Here is a 25642-nt window from a genome sequence, read left to right as displayed (position 1 = left end):
GTCCATCAAGGGAAGGATATTATAAACAGCTTGACACTATGATTGATACTTATAAATTTTCCTTTTTTCCTTCTACAATCAGACTCGAACACACTCCCCCCCCCCCCCCCCCTTTGTAATTCACTCCCCTACCTTAGATGAGTTTTGTACTAACCTGAACATTCATTATGATCACACCTGTGCACAACAATCTTTGATTTCTGCACAGTAACAAATATAATAATAATTAGCTAAAGTAGGGTTGTTGTTTTTTGTGTGTTGCTGTGAATCCTCGCCTGAATCTTAATTAAGCTACTTGTGATGGTTGGGCAAAAGTTTGTGATGGTTTGGCAAGAAACTGTACATGTGATGGTTGGGAAAATGCCCGCCCTTGGCTACGCCCCTGTTCTCAAACATTATTTATTTAGGCCACTCCAAGTCATACCTTAGTTTCTGGTCACTCCCAAGCCTACAAATGGATGCGGGCGGGCGGATGATCAGGACTTCAGGACTATAGACTCTACTGTGACAATATACTGTATGGTATTATTATTTGCTCAATTTAGCAAATTCATGTTGATTTTATACTTAACCAACAACATAAGTAGTTGTGCTTCGGCAAAAAATGCACTAGGAAAGTTGTTGATGGATCATGGCTAGCTATACACTGATGTATAGCATTTAAGTATATATTTATTTATTTATTTAGAATATACTATAGGAAATGTTTTGCTCATGTAGCTACTTATGCTTTCCAAGTGAAATAAAGGTCTCATTAGCTATGTCAGGAAAGTATTACTATGACTTATAGCTAAGTTGTTCAAATGATCATGATACACAATGAAATTTAACTTCTATTTTCACATCAGAAATTCTTCATTCAAATGTAAAGTCTTAGCCCACTAGCTATGTGTTTCCAGCCTTCTATTCAGTAACCTTGAGAAAAGTAACTGTCAAAGTTTTGAGTCATTGAGTGCTCCAGACTACTGTTTTTTAGTGATCATCTGGGAATGTTTAAACTATCAGGGTTTCTACTTGCCAATCTAATTTTAGTTATGGAAAAGTTTAAGTTTAAGCTCACCGAATGTTGCCGGCTTTCCATACCCCTGTAGTGTTCAGTGATAAGGAATTAGACTAATCATTAGAGGACTACATTTGAATTATAATGTTAAAGCTATGGCCCATCTGCATGGACTAGTAGTTAATGCTACTGAAATTACTTTGGTTACAGAAGCATTAGTAACAGTTATAATCTGAACAGCTATATAATCAAGGACAAAACTAGCTATAGTTAGAAACATTTTATTAGTGTGGCATATATACCTAATATATACCTAATATTAGAGTTAAGAGTAGTGTGACTGCTCTATTGGAATCCCTGAATGCTCTATTAGAGTATATCGATCTTTTGCAGTAAAAAATAAGTGTCTTGCTGGGTCACGTGCACTTAAGCACCTGTAATATTAATAATAGTCCTCATAAACTAGGGTTTCAGGTTTACCATGCGGGCGGGTGACCAGAAACTAAGGTTTGACTTGGTGTGGCCTTACTTATTTTTTAGTATTATTATTACACTACAGCTAATATGTAACGCTTATCAGGCTGATAGCCTGCACAGGACGATTAATCACCCAAAACAATACAAGTGCAGCCACTGGATGTATTATATATGCATACCTTAAATTTTTGATTATGGGTCAGCAGCTAGTACATTCTGGTTACGTTCGGTTATGATGAACGGTATTTATGACGTATAGCTAGCGTAGTTTTAACCGCATTTCGTATTATTCTTGGTACTTGGTTGTATAATTACTCTACTGTGAGATGGCCGACTTCAAGGATTTGACTATCACTGGAGTGAAACTAAGTGATTCAATAGGCTACGGAGCTTATGGGAGCGTGTTTAAAGCGGTATACGATGGTGCTGCTTGTGCTGGTAAACGGTTGCATGACATGTTCGTGGAAGCTAATGTAAAACAAGTTAAAAAAGAGTTTCAACACGAGTGTCGTTTGCACAGTAAACTTGTTCATCCAAACATAGTGAAGATGTTAGGAGTCTATTATCCTAGTGATCAAGCTACGCTACCAGTTCTAGTGATGGAACTGATGGATTGTAGCCTTACCTCATTACTGGAGAGTTCTCAGAATCTTCCTGTGTATTTTAAGCTATCCGTATTACGAGATGTTAGTAAAGGATTGGGGTACCTCCACACTCTAAACCCTCCTGTGATACATCGTAACTTGAATTGCAATAACATTTTGTTGACAAAAAGCAGAGTTGCCAAGATCAGTGATTTTGTAGATGCAAGAGAGGCACCATTTGTAAAACACTTTGAAAAGCCTCCAGGAATTATTGACTTCATGCCACCGGAGGCAAAAAACCATCAATATGCGCTACCATATGATTTGTTCTCATTTGGTTGTGTTATCTGTCATGTTGGTAGTCAGCAATGGCCCAAACCAGTCCCCCAAACTTACAAGAAAGAAAGTGAAGCTGAGAGACGTCAACACTACATTGGTCAGTTCAGTACAGAACCACTAAAGAAACTAACAAGGAAGTGCTTGAGTGATGATCCAGAAAGACGTCCCACAATATCACAGGTCTGCAAGGAAATCACCAGTATGATAACAGGTCGGTTGTATTGTCTCATTTATTTTGAGGTTATCATTTCATTGCAGAATGCCACTACAAAGATGGTAATATCAAGATGGAATATTTGCAGGTTTTGAAAGAACAAGTTGAGATAAGAAACACACAGTTGCTAATGATAGGGACAAAGAACGCTGGGAAGACTAGTCTCGTTTCATCGTTTCTTGGTGAGGAATTTGTAGACAGACAGGTGGCTAATGAGGAAAACAATGCAGAAATACAAAAAATTTATTGCAAAAATTGGAAAAGAATGAGCAAACCTGACAAGGCCACTGACCTCCATGATCAATTCATTGACTATGTTACACAGTACATCAGAATCAAGTGCCTAGCTCCCTCTATTCTTATGGAAAAGGAATTTTTGGCCAAGTCTGTGGATGCCTCCTGTACTATGGATTCTGACCCAGCTTCAAAGAATACTTCACACACAGCATACTATGATCTCAGCAACCTGAATGGCATTATATGGGACTTCATGGGTGAAGCAGTCTTTCACAACACTCAATCTCCTTTCATTTCAGAGTATACTGTACCTGTGATTACATTTGATGCCTCCAAGGAGTTAACAGATGAGATTGCTCAAGATGAAGGTTCTTACCAGTCACCAAAGTGTCACAGTTCCATTTCTGGTATCCACTACTGGCTAAAGGTTGTTGATTCTGTCTGTTCAGTGGAAGGAGAAGATGGTCACTTACAACCAACTGCAATACTAGCTGGTACTCATATTGACAAACTACATCCTGACCTTAAGGTGGCTAGAGAGATTGCCAAAGACAGGATCTTGCCTCAGCTTGAGAAAGAGCTTTTTGAAAAGCGCTATGCTCAACATTTAGCTGGCTTTGTTAAAAATAGTAAAGGTCTTAAAAATGCTCTTAAAAAGTTTTGCTTTTTTATTAGTAACAAATTTCGTGATGAAGAGATAGAGCGTTTAAAAAATACTGCCAGTGAAGCTGCTGCTTCAATGAATAGAAATCAACCAGTCTATATCCTTAAAATCGAGGAAGCACTTTTGCAATGTAAAGAGCATATAATATCAAAATCTGATATGCTGGACTTGGTTACAAATCACTCCTTACCAATGACTAAGAACAGCCCAGATTTTGAAGATCTTCTGATCTACCTCCATGAAAAGCGTACCATTTTATACTTCAGCCAGGTTGAATCCATGAAAAAGTTAATGATATTGTCCCCTTGGTGGTTAGTTAGACTCTTTAGCTACATCATTGCTGCACATTCCTATGTTGGGAGTGACTGTGATGAGGAATATGATCGGCTTACAAAGTATGGTGTTCTCCATGGCAGTCTTTTCCAGCACATGTTGGACAAATTCTACTCAGATTTCCCCACCGTAGTAAAGGCAACAAAAGAACAGATCATAGATATTCTACTTCATTTAAACATGATGACTTGCATTACTAGAGAAACTTGGTTCAGCGAAGAGAACTATCCATTATTACCTGAACACGGTGACACCTTCATCGTTCCTTTTCATGTTCCTTGTGATGACAGGAAAAATCCTCCTAATACTACACAGCAGAGAGTGATCTACTTCAAGTTTGATGATGGTTTTGTCCCGATTGGTCTTCTGAACAAGTTGATAGCTAAGTGTATTTGTCGTAGTGTGAAGAAAAGAAGTAAATTGTTATGGTATGTACTGTGTTGTTAACTTAAATGTCAAGACTTATCTTTTACAGGATGAGGTATGGCAAGGTGGGACTGCACTTGGGAGCTCATCAGATATACTACATCAGTCATTGTGAGGAGAAGGGAAGCATCCAGTTAACTATCACTATGCCGGATAAAGATGATTTATATAGTGCTCAAGAGAGAAGGGAACTGATCAATGATATAACTAGATTACTGGATGATATCTTGAAGGAGTTCCTGCCAGCAGTAAAGAAACGTCCAATAAGATTTGTCCCCTGTCCACACTGCCCAATACTCCATGTTACCCTTAGTGACATATCCAATGGTAAATCCATTTTCTGTGCTACTTCTAATGATACTCGGTTGCCTCCTAATCACTACGATGATCTCTTGCCAAATATTACCACTACTTCAAAAAGTGAGCAAAGTTATTAAATACATTTAATATCTAATATTGTTTTTTTTATTAGCTGACAGAAAGTTGGAAGTGTTCAGAAAACACTATTCTAGTTTGACCAGCATTTTGCCAGTCAAACGATTGACCAGTCACTTTGTCAGTGAAAATGTTATAAGCTTTGAAGAAGAGGATGCTATTCTGCAGACAGTAGAGCAATCACAGGCAGCCTGCAAGTTGCTTAAGAATATTCGTAGCTCCCTTGAAGCTGGTCAAACAAGCAGTCTTGACAAATTGCTGTGTATCATGGAACAACATGGTGGCCTATCGTGTGTGGAACTAGCAAAGCAAATGAAAGATAAGATTTCCAGGCGTTCAAGTGGTAAAGTAGCAATGTACTGTGCATGTTTTCATTGTGCAAGCAGGAGCCCACAAGTGTTGCTTATGAGTACCTGTGCATGATGCTTATATATAATATAATAACCATGCAAAAGCAGCCAAGCTATATAAAAGGGTGCAGCCTTTAAAAAGCCTAAGTGAAAAAAGTTGTGATATCAAAGGTGGTGGCCATGAAATGGCTGCAATGATGATGATAATGAAATTTAATGATGGCTGTGTGCATTATTAGAATTTATTATCATTAACATCATTGCATCTATTTCATGGCCGCCACCTTTAATTTCACAACTTTTTCACCCAGGCTTTTAAAGGTTATATACCCTCTTTAGACGGCTTTCACTTTTTGTATCAAACAGTACGGTAGTACTGTTTAAGTAGGGATTCCCCTGAAAATGACGTACGCCGCCTAAAATGCTGCCTTTAAAAATCATCCTGGAGACATCTTACACCATAAAAATCACCTTTACGGAATAATATTAGTCCATCTAACATGAAATACAGCATTAAAAAACAAGAAAACATTTACCGGTGACCGGATATAGAATTTTAAACCTCCAAAACTTGAAATTTTGTCTCACTCACTCACTGACCACAGTCGAAATCCTAGAGCCCAAACGAAGCAGCGCACAGTCACCATTTTACACCACAACAACAAACTCACCAGTGGGATGTGCCTTTTGGGGTTCCGACGAGTGTACACCCTGTGCGCCTTGTCTTGCCTTTTATCTTCAATGAGGTTGGTTGTCTTCTTCTTCAAGCATCGGAACCATACCGAGGCATTGATTTTCCGTATCAACACTTTTCTGTAGACACCACAAAATTATTTTAGAAAGCGCTTATGCTGCTGAAAGAGTGAGGCATTTATAATTTCAAGTGTTGCACATAAAATCTATGGTGAAACATTCTCTGAAACATTAAGGTGGCGTTGAAGTAATTGCATGAAGCCTTACAAGGTTAATTGAACAGGATGTTGGTGGTCATGTGCAAACAAACTGGGAAACTGTAAATCAAACCTGATTGTGGCGCTGGCAGAACTAACTCCATCAGACTTCTGGGCTACTGCTGTTGATATAAGTAATGATATTCATGTCTTGATATTCATGTCTAGAAGGCTTCAGTTTGTCAAAACTTTTTATTATTATTTTTTCAAAACTTCGGTTAAATCACTGGCAAACGAAGCGTGCTGATGTCTTGTGATTAGTGCTATACGGAGCGCACCCTTGCCAGCCAACTAGTCTCACTATCCTGCTAATATCTTCAAAATTACATGCTGTAGGCCATCAAAATTTGGTACAGGCATTGGGAAAACATGCCTCTAAAAGGCTACAGAGAGATTTTTCGAGATCTTTGTTTCCAGGGTGTTTTACCCTACGCGAAGCCGCGAAAATGTATTTTCTCAAACTGTTATACTTTAATACACAATTCGGACTCTGTCACATTGTTCTACAAAGTAAGAAATGTTTGTAAGCCAAACAACTAGGCGCTGCATTGCTCCGTTGTAGAGAAATAAGACAGAGAAGGCTGTAATTTATGCGGTATGTATCCTTGTAAAGAAATCAATCTATCTCGCAGAATTTTATCTGGTAATGTAGATGGTCTTAGGTTGTTTAGATACAAATTCCTGTAGAATTAGCACTTAAAAATTTTCAATTAAGTGCGTGGGTGAAAACAGGTGCTTGTTTAATGGGCTTCACATAATTACTTCAATGCCGCCTTAAGGCTGCTGAGTTGTCACTTCAACTTTTGCCAACTCCTGGACTGCAATCAATGAAGAGATTTGTTACTTAATAGACAGACTAATACTCAATGGCTTGTTCTTCTGAACACACTGACTCAGCCGGATGGCGAGATCAGTGAGTGATTGGATAGCACTCAAGTGGAAATTGTATTACTTCATCCTGTTAGTCAAGGCTAAGCTCCAGACAACTGAAAGGGCCCGTTTGTTTGAACATCTTCCAGCCCAGGTGAATAGAACGTGGACCATCGTACTGAGACAGGTCATAGATCTGAGTGCCACTGCTACTACGGTCAAAGGTAAGCTATGCATGCTACTACGGGCCTATGTGCTTCCAATTTTGGCACAGTACGTACTTTAATAAGCTGTACAGGAACTTAATAGCTAGCTCACAAGTTACACTGTAACTAGCTGTGCTACAACAAAAAACTAAACAAACTAGTTTTTTTTTTTAAATGTTAATTTATAAATGCAGTAGGGATCTATGCAATAAAAAGTGGTGAAACAAGAGATGAATGATGGTAATACAGCATAGCTTGATGGGAAAGTCCCTACTTTGTCACATTAGCTATAATTTTGCTCAATGCTAAACTATAGGGACTTTCCCACCGAGCTATGCTGTAATACCATCGTTCATCTCTTGTTTCACTACTTTTTATTGCATAGATCCCTACTTCATTTTAAACAATTTTTAAAAATACTATTACATACCCAAAACCAACATTAACTAGCTTTGAGGTTGTCTTTAGCACAAATCATTGTTTTTTTTTGCAATGAAGACAAACTAGTGCTCTACCAATACAGAAAAATACCTACCTACCAATCCAACACCAAAGCCAATTTATACTGATATAATTCTGTGCTTACTTGTATTATAGTGCCTGTATTTTTTTGCAATGGTGTTTTATAACAAAGTAAATTCCTAGGTATACATAATTGTACTAGAATTTTGCAGTGACTGTTCTATTAGAGTATCTTGATTTTTCATGCAAAACATGATAAGTTGCAGTTGCTCAATTTTTAATGAAAGCAAATCCTACACCTTTTATGCTAGAATATGATTTCCAGCATTTTTTGTCACAAGTTTTATTAATATAGCACTTATTATGATGATTGTGATGACGATTGGCGCAAGTAGGTCTTAATGGTAGTGTACTACCCGTACTTATAATATTGGCTTTGATTCAATGGAATACTAGAGAAGTTGCAATGGTATAGTTTAGGTTTGTAATGCTCTAATAAAGCACATATTTTTTCAAGGATTTCTAATAGAGCACACATAGAATGTTCTAGATTTTCCATTGGTAGAACTATGACATTATGAACTTTACTATTGAGTAGATTATTTTAGCTAGAAATTTCATTTATAAAACAGAAATTAAGCAGCCGTGAGAGCAGCGACTCAGTGGTTAAGTATTTGGGTATTCAGTATGAAGGTCCCTGGTTTGAATGCTGGTGAGATTTTAAGACATTTTTCATGCACCTTTTTTACTCCGCAGTAACTGTTCTATTAGAGTATTTCAACCCCACAATTTACAGTTGTCTGGTTTTTACCTTGTAACTCTATAGCTATCAGTGAGATTTCTCCACTAAAGGTTTGAGCTATGATGGCTAACCTATATGCATTCCGATTTTTAGATTGTTCCCATAAGCGGTTTATCCTGTAGACATGACGGCCTTGTTTTAACACATAGCTCTATGACTATTGATCAGGTATGCACCAAACGTGGTACGTCAGTATGTTCTTAAAGTGTACCAAAGCTCAAGAAAATCAAGCTATATGCATTACATTTTATAATGGTTTTTGTAAAGTGTGCAAAAAGAATAATCTAAGCCCCTGAGCCCCACATGCCAAATTTTAGTAAAATTGCTTCAAGCATTTCCGAGATATGAGACTTCATAAATTGGCTTAATATCTGGGTTCTACTTCATTCACACTTTACAATTGTGTGAGAAATAAACACTGCTGTCACTCTGTCACAAATAAATCACGCTGTTGAGAATTCAGCTGTTACTTTTCTATAGTAAGAAAAAAAGAAAGTACAAAGTGATTGCAAAATGATGTGATGTCTATACCAAAACAGCCCAGCTGTAAAAAAATGTAGCAGCTCCTAATAAGGCCAGGGTGAAAAAAATTGTAAAATCAAAGGTGGTGAAATGGCTGTGATGGTAGGTTAATTGCAAAAATTTTAATAATGATAATCAATTCAGGTGAATTTGGTGTAGGAGGAGGCAACACAAATTTACCTGAATCGTCATTATTAAAAATTTTACCATTAACCTACCATCACAGTCATTTACAGCTTTTTCATCCTGGCTTTTTTGGGGGTTGCATCCTTTTTTCAGCTTGACTGTTTTGGTATCAATTAGATTATTTGATCATGTCATAGATATCAATACTGCACTCAGTTGGTTCCACATGGGTACTTTGAGATAATAAGTCACTCTCTAGAGTTCCTTGGATACATATACATGAAATTGACAAGAAGAAAACATCCTGACCGCCTGGCAGACTCCTGTAAGTGTTCGAGTGTTAATTGGATGGCTGCAGGTTTGAGGCTGCCCAGGTCCAGTCATGGATTTTTTCTCCTTTCTCCACCTTTTCAAACGTACTTTCTGTAACAACATTAAACAGGCTGTAGGACCAGGTGTCCTACGGCCTTCAGCTCTTGTGCTGTAAAGCCTTAATAAATAAACAAATAAATAAAATAAACAGTGTATTGAAAACGTTCGTGACGATATTATATCATAAAAGATATAAGGCTATTTCAGTTGGGTAGTGTAATTTTGTAGCAAAGTATTGCATGGCCCATGGGAATTTGAGAGTTAATAAATGCACAGTAAAAAGTTACGTGCAATGATGATTTGTATATGTACATGTGTGATTACACTGGTCGTGTCGTTGCAGGAGCTGGAGGAAAGTTGGAAGTATTTACTGACTATTATGGGAGACTGGCTACTGCTTTACCTTTTAAAGAGTTGTCATGTCACTTTGTAACTGCTAGAATAATCAGTAGTGAAGAGAACCAAGCTATACAACAAACTGCAGAGAATTCAGAAATGGCATCTCTTGTATTTAGTAAAATACACTCCTCCCTTCAAGCTGGACAAACTGAAATGTTTGATAAATTCTTGTTAATTTTAGATGCTCATGATAATGGCTCTTGTATTGAGCTAGCCAATCAGATGAGAGCAGAATTATCAAGAGGCACTGCTGGTAAGCAGTACTGTGTATACTAAACTGAAGAAAAAAGTGAAAACAGCATCATTTTGAATAAACTAAACAGCTTACTCTTCAAAATAACCTCCACAGGCATAGGAGGGGGTTTCCAAGGGTTTCAGAGATTCAGCCTCCTCACCTATACCCTATAGCATGTACGCGTTGAGCTGGATCCTCAATAAGATTTTTATGGATGTGATTACACGCAATCTTGAAATTTGTCTCATTTGTGTAGTACTGCTTGACCCACTAAAAATATTTAAAAATCTAATATCTGACACAATTTATGGCCAATCAAAATTTCCACCATCCATTTCATATAAGGAAGCCATAAAAGTGCAGTGTTAACTTATTTCCCACACTTGTAATGGAACCAAACTGTACATGTCTGTTATTAACGCCTTTGCTGTCACCACTAATCATCGGGTTGGCTGAAATGTTAACTCTCCACTAGCTGTTTTTCAGGGTTGTACATACTTATAATAGAGCAGTCAAATATATTCTAATAGAGCATTCCTATGTATAGACAGAACTTTATTGTTGGAAAATGTTGCATTGCATTGAATTTCAGCATTTTTCATTGAAGAAAGAAGACATTATAGCATTAGAAAAGTTATACTGCTGGTCTGCAGTATTTTAGTCATGGGAATAGATTGGGGTGACCTCTTATGTTATTATAGTGGAACCTGTCTATAATGGTCACCTTGGGACCAGATATATCTGGCCTTTATGTACAGGTGGCTGTTATAGAGAAAACCTGCATAAGGTGGTCAGCAGCATTTTAGTGGCTATGACCTTTATAAATGAGTAATTATTATTAAGAGGCTTGCGCCAACCGTAATACAGTCTGAATATTTAGTACAGAAAGGGTAAGGCAAGTCTATGAATGTTGGTTATAGCTATTGAATATGCTTAAGCAATCAAGCCTGATAGATTATATAGTATTCATTGAAAGGCAGGAAGTGTGATAATTGCGCATTAATTGAAACGGTGCCATAGTACCAGGCAATTGGCTTAACAAGCCACCATAAAAGGTAGTGACCACTATACGAAGGAGAAAGTTACATATACAGTGATTCATAGGCGAATTGTTGGTTGGCTGTTATACATGTTAGACAGGTGACCGCTTAATGCAGACCACAATGCATACATTTGCATGGGAAAATATTTGGGACCTCGTGACCATGGCCGTTATGTAGAATTGATCGCTTAATCCAGGTGACCGTAACACAGGTTCCACTGTATTATTATACTTGGTGTACAGGCACATCCTCAATACCCTTATAAATTTTATTTCCATTTTTCCATGGGCTGTCAGCACCCCCTGTACTATAGATTGTAAGGTGCTGGACAAAATAGATCACAAGGAAATAGTTCAAAATTCTTTTGAGTGTTTACAAGTTATTAAAGTCTTTCGGCTACCCCTGCTGCTTGTAATGTAGTGTCGCTGTTGGAAACCCTTTGAAAAATCCTGGCTTTGCCCCTGACATGAATTCTTTGCAGTATAGTTAAAAATCTATTTTACCAAATTTCTGGCCAATCAAGCAGAGTTAAAACAAAAATCCAGCTGGAAGTTTTTATTAGTGGTGGTGATGCCCTCATGATGCATGGTGTGAGCTTAGCCTTGGAAATTACTTATTTACAACAGCTAGTTACATAATCTACAAGTGCATGTGTCGTGCATTGAATTTATTTTAGGGCACTGTACAATGGCTGATTATTGTTGGCTTAAAGGCAATACAAACCTCTCTCCATGTGTGATATTAAAAAAGCAAATTTTTTAAGTGCTATGTAGGGACTATATCAATAGCCAAAAGCTAGGGAGATTGCTAAAATTGGTATGACTATTAAAAGTTAAACCATGCAAGTGTAAGGAAAAATTAGAAATTTTAAGTTAAATTAGGGATCATAGAAAAAAAAAGTGGGGGGTTGCCTACACCTGCAGATATATTAATGAACTACAGATATATTAATGAACTATTAATGAACTACACCTGCAGATATATTAATCCATACTTCAGTCTGTTACCCATGACTGAATTAGGGATTAAATGTCCACTAGTATATCTGTAGGTGTAGGCGACCTCTCTTGTTTCTTCTACTTTTCTTTCTTAATCCAACAAATACCTAATTTTTCCTTATACTTGTTAGTTCACGTTTTTGTAACATTGTTATGACTGGTGAACCCACGCATACCGCATCAAAAGAAAGAATAGTGCCAGAGTTAATCTGAACACGTACCCCAGCATAGGAGGCGGAAGGGTGCTACAGTTGGGGGTGCCCAAGATTTATGGTGATAGTAGTACACACCAAGCATGCGAAGCATGCTAATTCTAAGGGGTCTAGGGGCATGCCAAATTTTAAAAAGTAGGTGTCAGGAGATTGAATTTGGAGGCATTTTCGGTGGTTTTAGCTGTTATTTCAAATACTAGTACTTTCTGACACATGCTTGACTGTTGTATTGGGGTGACTGCTCTATTAGAGTACTTCGATCGTGATTGACAAGTTTCTGGAAGTTCACGTGACAACTATTGCACAATACAGCTTTGATTTGAGCACCCCCAGCACCCCCTCTTCTGCCGCCTATGCCCAGCTATCAATTTCGAAAGTGAAGTGGCCATTCCACTTCAGCTATGTTCAGCCCGTTACACAGCACTACAAAGAACAGTAGGAGAGGCACCTCTGCAATCAATCCAGTCACCATGAAGAATACGGGTGATTTGCATATGATCGAAAGTGAAGTGGCCATTATGCTTCACTTTCACCTATTTTCAGCCCCCTTCCCCCATGTTCAATACCACAATGAAGAATAGTACTAGAAGCATCTCTACAATCAATCCAGTCACCACAGAAAATACGGACAATTCTCATTTACAAATGGGAAGCCATGCATTGCACTACCACGAATTGACATCTTGGACTGTCAGCAAAAAGAAATGCGACACAAAGTAAGACAAAGGTGTGCTAACCGCGATGGCAAGGATAACAATATAGTCTTAAAGTATTAGAATACATGTGGAATTACATCACACTATATTACTACCTAATTATAAGTACAAAATTACATTACATTATTTAGATATTACACTACATCTCCCCTACTAAGAATATATAGGTACATTACATAGGTTACGGCAATACATTCTACTTACAAGATATGAACTCTACAGTTAGTTATTGTCAGGAGAGTAGCGTTGAGGAGGTCTCGAAGCTCACCCACAACATGTGTATACAGTTCCATCACGTATGGGTGGTACAGATGGATCCGGAGTATGGCAATGGTTAGCATAACATAAAGTGTCCTCAGACAGATCTGGTAAAGAATCCAAGTCTACATTTTCATCAAACTGTTCATTAGGTGAAATAATCAAATGTCGGCGATTATGTCTAAGTGTTCCAGATGGTACAGATACCCAGTAAGATTGGGGTCCTACTTGGGATATAACCTTGCCTGAGTAGTTGTGATCAGGAATCCAGACCGTCATTCCCTCCTTTAACGGGGTTAAACTGTGAGCTGCATGACGCCCATCAAACTTCTGTTCCACCTGTGTCTCAGTTGTTCTTCAAAGAACTGCAGCTCACAGTAGTCTGGAATTTTTGGCTTAAGGTTACGGAATAGTTTTAAATGCGTGGGCAGAACAAATTACAAAACCTGCTTTAAACCAAGCAGGGATAAATAATTTCAACAACTGTGTTGTGTTAGCAATACAACTAATTGTGCTTGTTTGTTTTTACTACAGAACAACGACTGTTCTTGGGTGTGTGGTCTACAATAGAACGATGTTTTATAAAACTGCGCCCGCCAAAAACCAGATTAACAGATTACTAAATCCTTATAATTTCAACACAAGTGGCTAAACAACTAAAATATCTAGGTCCTGTGGAAGCAATTTTTTAAGTTACTGGTTGTATAGACGTTTTATTGAATTTTTAGCAGTTTTTTCGAGTGAAACAAGCTCTTTGAAGGCTTGTGTCTGAGTCACTGGGAAGAAACACGCCAAAAACGCTTCCACAGGACCTAATAAATTTAATATACAGTGTCGCTATGCCCCAGAAAAGCCAATAGAGCCTACAGCTTTTGCTGTATTTGGTGGCGGAAAAACATGGTAGTGACAGCTGGAGCTGAGCGGTGTAGGGCTGGCTTACTTGTGTTACTACAACAAATTGTAGTGTTCCACCTGCCTCAAACTACACTGTAGCTACATAAAAACATTAAATATGAAGGGCTTCACCTTAATTTTGGGGGTCCGCCACTTTCTCGAAGGGCGTACGAGATTTTGAAATCACAGTGATTTCTCTGAAATCAATGATTTCATTAGTGATTTCATGATTTCAATTGTGATTTCGTGATTTCAATTTTGATTTCGTGATTTCACCATTGTTGACTCTCATGGAGCTAGAACAGGTCCAGAAGCTTCGTCATCAGTAAACTGGATGGTAAAAGTTATATCTTCACTAGAGTCTAGTTCGTAAGCAAAGATTCTGGGGCCAAAGCCGTCTGGCTGAGATGATTCCAGCATAGATATTAGAGTACATGATTCCAGGCACCAGTAGCGGTGATGGTTTGTGGTTGTGGTCGTACGGTAGTGCTGATAATTAACAGGCAAGCTAACAGTGTAAAGAGGCTGTCTAAAAATGAATAGAAGCTGTCCCAGAACTTCGTGCATAAGTTATATTCTAACAAGGGTAAAAAAATAATAGGCATGGATCAAGGAATGCCGCACTGGCCTAGTTATAGCTAGCCGCCGGCATTTTTACGAGGCAATCCACGACTTATCTGCAGCCTATCAATACCATTATCCTCTTAGCCACACAATGTTCAACTAGACACCACTACCCTTACCACTTCATCCAGGTACTTAGCTACATGAACCGGCATTCCTTCTTTCCAAGAGCTGTCATCAATTCTTGGAAAGAAGGAATGCCGGTTGACAGCTCTTGGAAAGAAGGAATGCCGGTTCATGTAGCTAAGTACCTGGATGAAGTGGTAAGGGTAGTGGTGTCTAGTTGAACATTGTGTGGCTAAGAGGATAATGGTATTGATAGGCTGCAGATAAGTCGTGGATTGCCTCGTAAAAATGCCGGCGGCTAGCTATATTTGCCAACTTCAGTGATTGAGTCAGAAAGCATGCATTATCAAAAAGCTACTACATACTTGTGCTGTAAAGTAAAAATGGTATAGGCAATGTTAGGCATTGTCGAGTATCGTCTTTACCGGTAGATATAATAAAGCAGTACTGTTGTTATCTTGTGTATTTTTTCCTTGGAGCATTACTCACGTCCCCTTGGCACATCGGCATGCCCAGCAATAATAATAATAAAAGTAGCTGATGGTGATACATGTGATTAATTAAGTATATTGGAATTGGTTACTATTACATGGTTGTGTGTCATCAGTGGGTCCACATGATTTCAGTTACACTTTTATCACTGAGTTATGATGAATTTAAAACAGTATCTTTGGTAGGAGATAGACTTGGACTCAATCAGTAATGATCAGGTAATGAAAAAGGTGTAAAATTATTTACAAAAATAGATAACAAACAAGTACACAGAAAAGTTAAGCACAAAAGAATACAAAGACTAGCAAATTACAAACTACCACACTAATTACAATAAACTAAACTACTTACAAGCTACACCTACTTAACTACATTATAAAACCTAAACAAAATCTGTAATGTCCTCCAAGCAAAGAACATAGTGTCTGAGGACCATTTTAGCATTGTATTTCCATAAAGTCACTGATTAGGTAATCGTTCTCCGTAAAATTTGTGTGCTATACACTGTTAGCTCCAATGCATCCTGCATTATCAGTTCTTCAGATAATATAATGCAAACCAGTATGATGCATTGCCAGCAATGAACATACCTGCAAAATTTAGCAGAACTTATAAACCTTATCTGATCAATATGTGATGTATTTAATCTGCATGAAGCTGACTTAGCTATATGCAGAAAGATAGCTACTTATATGTATTACCTACCAGTTTTATAATACACAATAGATTAAATCACACCTGAAAGTTGACATAAACAATATCTCTGCTAACATCAGTAACGTGCACATCCCTTCCTTCACAATGGTATTGAAAACTGGAATGGCTCTCTGTTAACAACCCTGATCTCATTTCATATTGACTAACAACCACAGTGACAGGAAACACCTAATTACACAGTCAACTGATCTGGATACATCCATGGTCTTCATTGTGTATGCCAGGATTGTTTTATATGAAATGTTTGCTTGCGAGTTATGTAAAGATGTTTAGTGGGTCAGCTGAACAAGCAGAATCATATTATGTGAGCTAATCTTTGAAAAGTTACACCTAGTAGCTAGTTACTAACCAGTACTGACATACATATTTTCTAGACAAGCTGCATAATTATTTGTCCTGAAGCTAATGCTGGGAACTACTTTCTTTGCAAAAGTGTGCTTATAGTTTGCAGCCCTTCTACATGGTTTACCCGTTTCATCATTAACCCATGCAGTCACTATGATGTACTGTCACTTGTGGCTGCGAGTAGAGCCTAAATTGCTAGTTAAAACTGAATAAGATTCCGAGATGGATTCTCAGATCACTCGTGTGGCTCCAGCATAGATTTTAGAGGCGCTTACGCGCCTCTAAAATCTATGGCTCCAGTGATGGAAGCTTTTGACCATTAGTGGACTCAGCTTGGGCTGTAAAATTCTAGAGATTGGCAGCCGAACCAGTACCAGATCAAGTGATTCGGGCCTTAAATCACTTCTGTTATGTTCCAATTAATAATCAATATCGCATAATTCAATGCGTCCGTAATTTACGGAAATATACGGAGTTTTACGATTTTCATTTTCAAAAGTGTGATTTCTGATTTCTTTTGAGTGTGTGATTTCATGATTTCAAATGTGATTTCTGACGAAGCGTACGAGATTTCAAGAGTGTCGGACCCCTCGCTTCATTTAAAACTTTTCACGCTACTAGACTGGCTTTATGGGCTTCTCAAAAAGTATCGATAGGCATTCAAAAATTTGAATGACTTCCCGCGACTATACCGTAACCTTTAAGATCCTGCGGTAAAATTAGTAAGGTGGTTCTAATCTTTCTGTTCATTAGTAATTCTGCAGGACTATAGCCAGTGTCCGTGATCGGTGTAGCCTGATATGTCAACAAAGCAAGGTATAGATCCCTTGACTTCTCAAGAAATGCTTTCACCATTCTCACCGCCCGCTCAGCTTTACCATTTGCCTGTGGATACTGAGGACTACTAGTAGTGTGTACAAATCCATACTCCTTAGCAAAGTTAGTAATTCCCTCGAGGAATACTGTGGACCATTGTCCGAGATCAACTCTTGTGGTATCCCATGCCTCGCAAAAATTGATTTCATGTGTTTAATGACATAACCTGTACTTTCAGGAGTCAACTTCGCTATCTCAATATATCTAGAGAAGTAGTCAATGACCAAGAGATAGTGTGAATTCTTCCACACAAACAAATCACTGGCAACTTTTTGCCATGGAAGCTTGGGAAATGAAGCTGGTAGTAAAGGTTCAGCATTCTGGTACTTGTTTCTACAACACTCCACACAGGTCGACACTAACTGCTTACTGAGGCCAGGCCACTAAACAGATTGTAAAGCTCTTCTGCGACACTTTGTGATCCCCTGGTGTCCTGTGTGCAATCTGGCTAGAATGTCTTGACACATAGAAAATGGAACCAGAATTCGGTTATTACGCATCAGGATGTCATGTACCTCAGCTGATACTGAGAAGTATGGTCTAAGTACAACAGGCACGTCATGTTTGTTGGGCCATCCTGACTTACAGTATTTCTTCAACTGCTGGAAAACTTCATCTTCTGCTTGTTTCTGTCAGTTCACCTCAGCAAGTCGCTTTTCTGTAGTTGATAAACAAAACATTAACAAACATGTCAGCGTCCTGACAGAAACAAACATCAGCATCTGACGCTGTTGTTGCAGGGGCACGGGACAGAGTGTCGGCAATTGTCAGGTCTTTGCCTGGGACATGTGAGATAGTAAAGGTGAATCTCATTAGTCTCATTCGAAAATGTTGGATTCGAACTGGTAACTCTTCCAAATTCTTAACACCCAAGAGTGACACCAAAGGCTTGTGGTCTGTTTCAATCTTAAATAACATACCAAGCAAGTACTCACTAAACCTCTCACATGCCCAAGTTATGCCCAATGCCTCTTTTTCAATTTGGGCGTACTTTTCTTCAGTTGAAGTCAGTGATTTGGAGGCACATGCAACTGGCTGCCACTGGTGGTTACTCTGTTTTTGTGCCAAAACTGTACCTATGCCGAAACTGGAGGCATTGGCTGAGACCATGGTCTCCTTACCAGGATCATAAAGTGCCAGAACAGGAGTACTACTAAGCCCTTACTTAATCTGGTCAAAAGCTTCTTGCTGGCATGTGTTCCAAAACCACTCATTCTTGGTACTTAAAAGATCACACAAATCTTTGACCTTTTGGGACAAATTGGGAGAGAATTTACTCAAGTAGGTCACCATGCCCAAAAAACGACGCAACTCAGAAACACTGGTTGGTGTTTTCATCTGCTGAATAGCCAGAATTTTCTCTGGGTCTGGGTGAATACCTGAATCATCAATCATATGGCCCAAAAAAATTACACATTTCTTTGAAAATTCGCACTTCTCAGAATTGAGAGTAATGCCAGCCTTGTTAATTCTATCAAGAGCTAATTCTAGTCTGTGGTCATGCTCTTCCTGGGACTGGCCAAATACTAAAATGTCATCAATCATACTGACCACACCTGGCAAGCCAGACAAAATATGGGACATCCTCTTCTGCATGGTAAAACTCTGGAGCACATGTTTTGCCAAATGGCAAATGGTTAAAGCAAAATCTTTCCATAGGTGTAATAAAAGTGGTCAATAATGCAGACTTTTCTGACAATCTTATTTGCTAAAAACCTGAATTGGCATCTAATTTACTAAACACCTTGGCCCCATTTAGCTGTGCTAGAGTCTGCTCCACATAAGGGAGAATATGGTGTTCACAACACACACTCCTATTAAGTTTAGTTAAGTCAACACATATGCGTACCTTGTTGTTGCCCTTGGAGACAACGACCATCCCTGCACACCACTCAGTTGGAGTATTAACTCTATGGGTAACACCCAATTTCTCCATACGTTGGAGCCCCTTTTCAACTTGAGATTTCAGAGGTAAAGGAATTTTTCGGGGTGTTACAAGGGCGTATGGTCTTGCATCATGTTTCAGTACTATGTTGTACTCACTGTCAATGGTACCAAGACCTTTGAACAACATTGGAAATTTGAAAACTATTCCCTGTCAAACAGAGTCAATAGCATTGATATGAGAGACCAACTGCAATACAGTGATTGCTGGACGTCCAATAAAGGCTTTATGTAATCCTTTGACCACGTAGACTACGTCTTGCACTGTTTTACTATTGTGTACAAGAGTACCAGTAAACTGTCCTCGTACTTGTAGCTTATCTTGACTAGGTCCAATGAGGGATCTCTTGGTAGATTCTAGTAGTGGTGCCTGTAGCTTCTTATAAAGCTTCTCTGGAATGACACTGACATCAGCCCCTGTATCAATCTGCAGAAATGTGTTCAACGAATTAGTAACCATTCATGGCTCAGTTCCAGTACTGATTGCAGAGATTCAGATTCTGTAATTACTCCCACAAATGAGTCTGCTGTGTCTGAGTCTCCCTGCTCCTCAGTTGAAACAACTTTCAGTGCTTTAGTTCGGCACATAGCTTAAAAATGGCCACGTTTGTGACACTTTCGACATGTTGCATCACAAGCTGGACACTGCTGCTTACCAAGATGCTGACGCTTTCCACATCTGGTACATATCTTTGAAACAGTAGGAGGGACTGGCTTGACTGGTTGCTTAACAGCTGCTTTAGTTCCAACTGATTTGCCACTAGACTTTGTGGTGCCTATAACGTCAATCTTCAACTGTGTAGAGTGGCTACCTTCTGCAGCTCTAACTACTTTCTGTTGCTTCTTTACAGATTCCACCTGGCGGGCTGCTGTTATGGCTTTTTCAAGAGTTAGATCCGCTACTAGTTGCAACCTCTCAGCCAAGGTAGAATCGCGTAGCCCAACAACAATTCTATCACGAATCATCTCCTCTCGCAGTCCACCGTAATTACAATGTTCAGACAGGCAATGCAGGTCTGTAATAAATTCATCAACTGACTCACCCTCTTCTTGCTTTCTCTGGTTAACGTTTCTTAATGAAGTGACTTCACCACCACTGTCTCATACATCTTCTTGTTGTTGTCTGATAGACCAAATGAAGAAAGGATATCGTTGGCTGCATCGCCCATAGTATAAACAAGCGTGTTTACTTGGTTCTTGGAGCTCTTTTCACTCAAACCAGATGCCTGATGAAATCTCTGGAACTGGCGAATCCATTTCGGCCATTCCTCAGGGTTGGAGAAGTTGAAGGCACTTGGGGGAGCCACTTGATATGACACCATTAGTCTAGCCAATAGTTCATTATTATACAGAATGGAACGGAACAGTTCCGTTACATTATTTTACAGAACGGAACTATTTTTTGATCATGTGCCATAGATATTTTACGGGTAAAGAATGTATAATCTACGGTTGTGCTTAAGCTAGTTTGGCAGTGCACAACCCTTTTTGTTAGGGAAGACTGCATCAGTAGAAAACTACTACTACATAGCAGTGCCCTATACATAACAACTTGAAACACCAATTACATACATACACAATTAACTAAAAACTTAGACTTTAGAAATGTTTAAATTGCCCTTCACATAAGGTAAGGGTCAGCATAGAATTGGTAAACATAGAATGGGTAAAACGTGCAGCTTATAGAGCATGCAGTATTCATTGGTAGCCAATACTCATGGTCTATACATGGTATGCTTACCTAGACAACGCCACCCCAGATACAAAACGATAATATTCTCTGTACACAAACAGTTCAGTCCAAGTAAATTAATACAGATGCTTCTATGTATAGCTAACATCAACCTGGCAAAATTAATTAAATTGTACAACTAAATTTGTTTGTCACTACATTTAGGACATGACCAATATTCAAGACAGCAGTGTTGGGTACATTTGTAAAGCAGGCAGACTTCTGAATGGAACCATGATTCACATATTGTGCAACATATCATCTCTGGCTGCTTTGGAGCTGTTGGCATTTGGCATATGCAAAACACTTTCACATCTTCCTTGCTCACAATCTTCAGGCCATGGTGTCATTTGCTTCTAACAGGGAAAGCAGTAAACTTCTGAGATTCTAGACATCTGATCAAATGTAAAATGCTGTTTAAATACACAAGCACAGATTTCTTCTGGCTCATCACTTCCAATATTGGCTACAGTTATCCAGTGATTCGTGGATTATTTGCTTGACTCAATTTCAAAATCCATAGTTAAGAATCCTGCACCAGAAGCACTTAGCCAAGCCCCAGTAATTATAGTTGTTTTGTCTGAGTTTAGCAAGTTTTAGATTTTCCATCCACCATGCTGTGGTGGAGGTTGAGGATTTGTATGTATCTAGAACATCATTCTTTGTGTTGGGTTACTTCTTCTTGTACTTGCACTAGAATCAGTGAATGGTACATCATCCCATAATGGTACACCATCCCATAATGGTACATCATCCCATAATGGTACACCATCCCACAACTGATTACTGTCCATTGCTGTGACTGTAAAAAGAAGCAATTGTCACACAGATGTGGAGCACAAAAAGTAAAAATGATGATTCATGCAAAATTATTTGTCACCGATGGGTGCGTGTACTGTTAAGTCAAGTTCCACTGCCTTGCCTTGTAAGCCAACTATATCATGCATGCACATCATGCTTTTTGAAAGAGATATGGACCAGATCGCTGATCCAGGCATTGCTACTCTCTTGAGGCCCTAGTGCTGTACTGAAAGTTAGCTCACCTGCAAATGGGCTAGTCAGTATCTCCTGGTCAAATGAGTGGCTTCTTTGTGTGTGTGTGCGTGCGTGCGTGTGTGTGTGTGTACAGTAGTGAGTATTACTCACCAAGCAATATAACTATGCTTCTCAAACAAGAGCAGTATTATACAGTGGCATATACAGTGGACCTTCAACAACTGTGTTGTCAAATTGACAAAAGTTTGTTCAGACTAGTGAATTTGTTTACATTTGTGACCCATTGATATGTACAGAGCTTAGTTTAATTACTCTAATAGAACATGCATCTGCTGACAAAATATTCATAACAGAACAGTTATTTCTGCTGTTCAGATTAGCAAATGTTTAGATTACTAGAGCTTGAGGATATACTGTATAGTATAGCAGAAAATTAATTGCACATCACATCACGAGCCCCTGCAATCACAATTACCATGTAGTAGGCAGCAAGGCTATGTCAGCCATTATTCATTTATGTAAAAAAAGTTGGGCTTGTCTTCTATCACAAAATAAAGTAAACACTATCTATACATACCTGATGGGCTTGGCCCATAAAGAGTGTTCCTGGTCTGTTGACAGAGGTCATGAAAATGTTTGCTTGGAAAACTAATGTAATGTTTCCCACTTACTGAACAAGCAAGTTTTGTATCTTCATGAATTCTGTGAGTAGCAGGTAAGTCACCACCAAAGACCCTCAGTAGTTTTGACAAAAAGAAGATTCTCTAAATTTATCAAACACTTGTCTATCTGAAGAACTTGCTAAGACATAATTTCCCATTCTCTGAAGAGTTGTCCTTCCACAGGATTCTCACACTTCCAGCCATACAGTGTATAAATCCAGACTTTCATACCTCAACAACAACTCAGACTTCTGTCTCTATAAAAAAGGAACATTTGTTGTCAATTCATAGTTTGTTCTTAATATCTTGACAACTTCAGGAACCGACAGGGATTCTTACAAACTCGATACACACATCAATATGATCTTGCCAGTAACTGCCTCATGTTACTCACGTACTAGCTTAGTCTGGTGCTGCCCGCCCCTTCGCAAAAAGTAAGGGTGTGGTGAAATACAAATACCAAATCATTTCAAAAGGAATTCAATTAGACAGCGCACGTAATGCTTGTTACGTCAGATGATTGCACTTCAATAGACAAATTTCATAATGAAAACTTCAACCGTTGCCCCTAGCAACTTAAATTTTACATTATTTGTAGGTGTCAATGTCTTAAGTCACTTCTCCAAGTTTTAAAAGGATAGCATAAATAAGTCATGAAGATATGACATGTTGAAGTTGCAATTTTCCCATACATTGTCGACGACAGTTGCCCCTTCTCAGTAATCACACAAATCATGGGATTCAAGTAATGTCATATCTTATGACCTATATACACTATCCATTTAAAACTTGGAAAGTTTATTGTTGACATTCACACCTACAAATTCTGTAATATTGAGATATATGTGATATGTATGAGAAAACCACAAATTTTAAATGTCATATCTTATGACATATATATGCTATCCTTTCAAAATTTGGAGAAGTTACTTTAGGCATCATCACCTAATAATACTGGGAAATTCAGGTTGCTAGGGGCAACAGTTATTTCTATATGCTATAAAGCCTTATTATGGAATTTGTGTTGCCAAGGCAATTTCTGTGTGAATGTCATTGGCACGCATTAATTGACTACTGCCGAATCTGGGCGGTAGAAATGATTCAGTATTTGTATTTCACCAGACCCTTACTTTTTGCGAAGGGGCGGGCAGTGCCAGACTAGTGCTAGGTACTTTGCTGTTTTAGACCGATAACGTGAAGAACTAACAGGTAACTGTGGTTTCATCCTTGGGATGCGTTATTAGTTTACTAGCTACTATACAGGCACACATTAAATTTTATGTTAAAAAGTAAGTACATGAATGTTCCGTTCCATAAAATAATGTAACGGAACTGTTCCATTCCGCTCCGTTCCGTATAATAACGAACCCCTAGCCACTTGATATGAACTATTAGCAAAAGAACAATCTAATACTCTCTTTTTCGTAGAGATCCCAGTCCGTCACCATGTGCTAACCGCGATGGCAAGGATAACAATATAGTCTTAAAGTATTAGAATACACGTGGAATTACATCACACTATATTACTACCTAATTATAAGTACAACATTACATTACTTTACATTATTTAGATATTACACTACAAAAACATGATGCATATATTTTACATACTGCAGGTACATTTCGGGACAAAGCAATGTCGAACAGTGAAGAAATTAAGCCCATAGCCTTAGCCGTTATCGAGTTTTTGCCTGCCTGTCTGAAGGCATCAGGCAGGCAGGCAGTTAGCAAAAAATTTTATTGAAAAAAAAACTTTGTAGCTACTTATTGGAATCATTTAGGGTTGTACTGAAGGCACACTTGGTTTATACCTAATCAATATTGCCAAGGCACCAGGATGGTATTATTTTTGGCCAGAAAAACCCAAACCTCCATTATCCTACCATACTGCATGATGATGCTCACATGGTGTTAAGATTGTATCAATTCAGTCTCTGATATATTCTTAAGGCTCTTTTTGCCATGGTCATGGCTATGGTATTTTATATTGTTTCTCGTTTAGATGCATATCAGGCAACGGGACCTCCTGTGGGACCAGTTGGTAGGGATCATGGAGCAACTGCTGTAGTAGCTGGATGTAGCCAAGACACAGACAGAGGTGATCAGCATTTTCATTGTGTATCAGGGGTGTACGCAGGAATTTTGAAAAGGGGTTTCCTCTACAGCTAAGTGGCTGTTATATTATATTGCCTGACTGCTTTATTAGAGTATCTCGATCTTTTCACCAAACACATAATTCAGAACAATGCTATAGGTGTTGCTATAGAAACTATTATTTAACTAAATAAAAGTTTAAAATGTGTCCTGTTCCATGACAGATTCCAGATTCTGCAAACTTGAAATTTCAATTTCTGAATGTTTCAGCATTTTCAGGTACTGTCTAAAATCCAAAGGGGTTTCCTGAACCCCTGGAAACCCCCCTCCGCATGCCCCTGTGCATTAAAATGGCTAATAACCATGTAAAACTTCTGACATATACACATATTTACAAGTCATACAGCTTAGCTTGAAGATTGAGTTTATGTTTTGTACTACATTGTGATATGTGTTGTATTATATCTTTCTTACAATTTGTAACTCATTGTCTGCATGCTTCCAGTCTGTATATTGGTCACTTTGTTATAAGTACCCCCCTATAGGTCTTCTGTAGCTATATACTGAACTATGGCAGCTTACTCACTGTGTTCATTTGCACAGATCTTTTACCACCAGCAAAAAGTGGGACCAAAAATAAACTCACCAAAGCTGAGAGTACAAAGAAGCAGACACTTTATGTAACCAATAAAACAGGTTAGTGTAGCAAGAGTTGCGTGTATCTGATTGTTGTTGTATCCATTCTTGTCCACTGTAGTTGTTGATCAGTCGTCATCATTATTAAAGTTACCAAGACACATGACCATGTGATTTGTACATGTACACATGAACACGCCACACACATACACACATAACCACATGTGTGTCTGTAACTATTTTGTAGCAGTATCACCAGTGGCAGTGATTTTACAATACTTGGTTAACAATTTATTTTATTTTTTCATATGTGTTCCAGCACATTTGCCTTTTG

General features: G+C 38.5%; 1 protein-coding gene across 3 annotated transcripts; it reads left to right on the top strand.

Annotated features, from left to right (window-relative positions):
- Positions 1 to 1758: 1758 nt before the first annotated feature.
- LOC136249825 (uncharacterized) lies at positions 1759 to 25586 on the top strand. Of its 3 annotated transcripts, none has more exons than XR_010698344.1 (8): positions 1759 to 2611; positions 2659 to 4276; positions 4324 to 4694; positions 4747 to 5052; positions 9713 to 10021; positions 24581 to 24676; positions 25218 to 25368; positions 25430 to 25586. XR_010698344.1 is itself a non-coding variant. In XM_066041948.1 (8 exons), the coding sequence occupies exons 1-8, from the start codon at positions 1804 to 1806 to the stop codon at positions 25480 to 25482; spliced, it is 3654 nt and encodes a 1217-aa protein (XP_065898020.1). In that variant the 5' UTR covers positions 1759 to 1803; the 3' UTR covers positions 25483 to 25586. The 3 variants fall into 3 exon arrangements, 2 of the variants coding, with proteins under 2 accessions (XP_065898020.1, XP_065898021.1); XM_066041948.1 differs by having other exon boundaries at positions 25276 to 25368; XM_066041949.1 differs by lacking the exon at positions 24581 to 24676 and having other exon boundaries at positions 25276 to 25368.
- Positions 25587 to 25642: the final 56 nt, after the last annotated feature.

The sequence above is a fragment of the Dysidea avara genome, chromosome 3 (genome assembly GCF_963678975.1).
Source record: "Dysidea avara chromosome 3, odDysAvar1.4, whole genome shotgun sequence".
NCBI classification, from domain to species: Eukaryota; Metazoa; Porifera; class Demospongiae; order Dictyoceratida; family Dysideidae; genus Dysidea; species Dysidea avara.
Note: the sequence above shows the minus strand (reverse complement) of the source record. Positions and strands in the feature narration are given on the sequence as shown.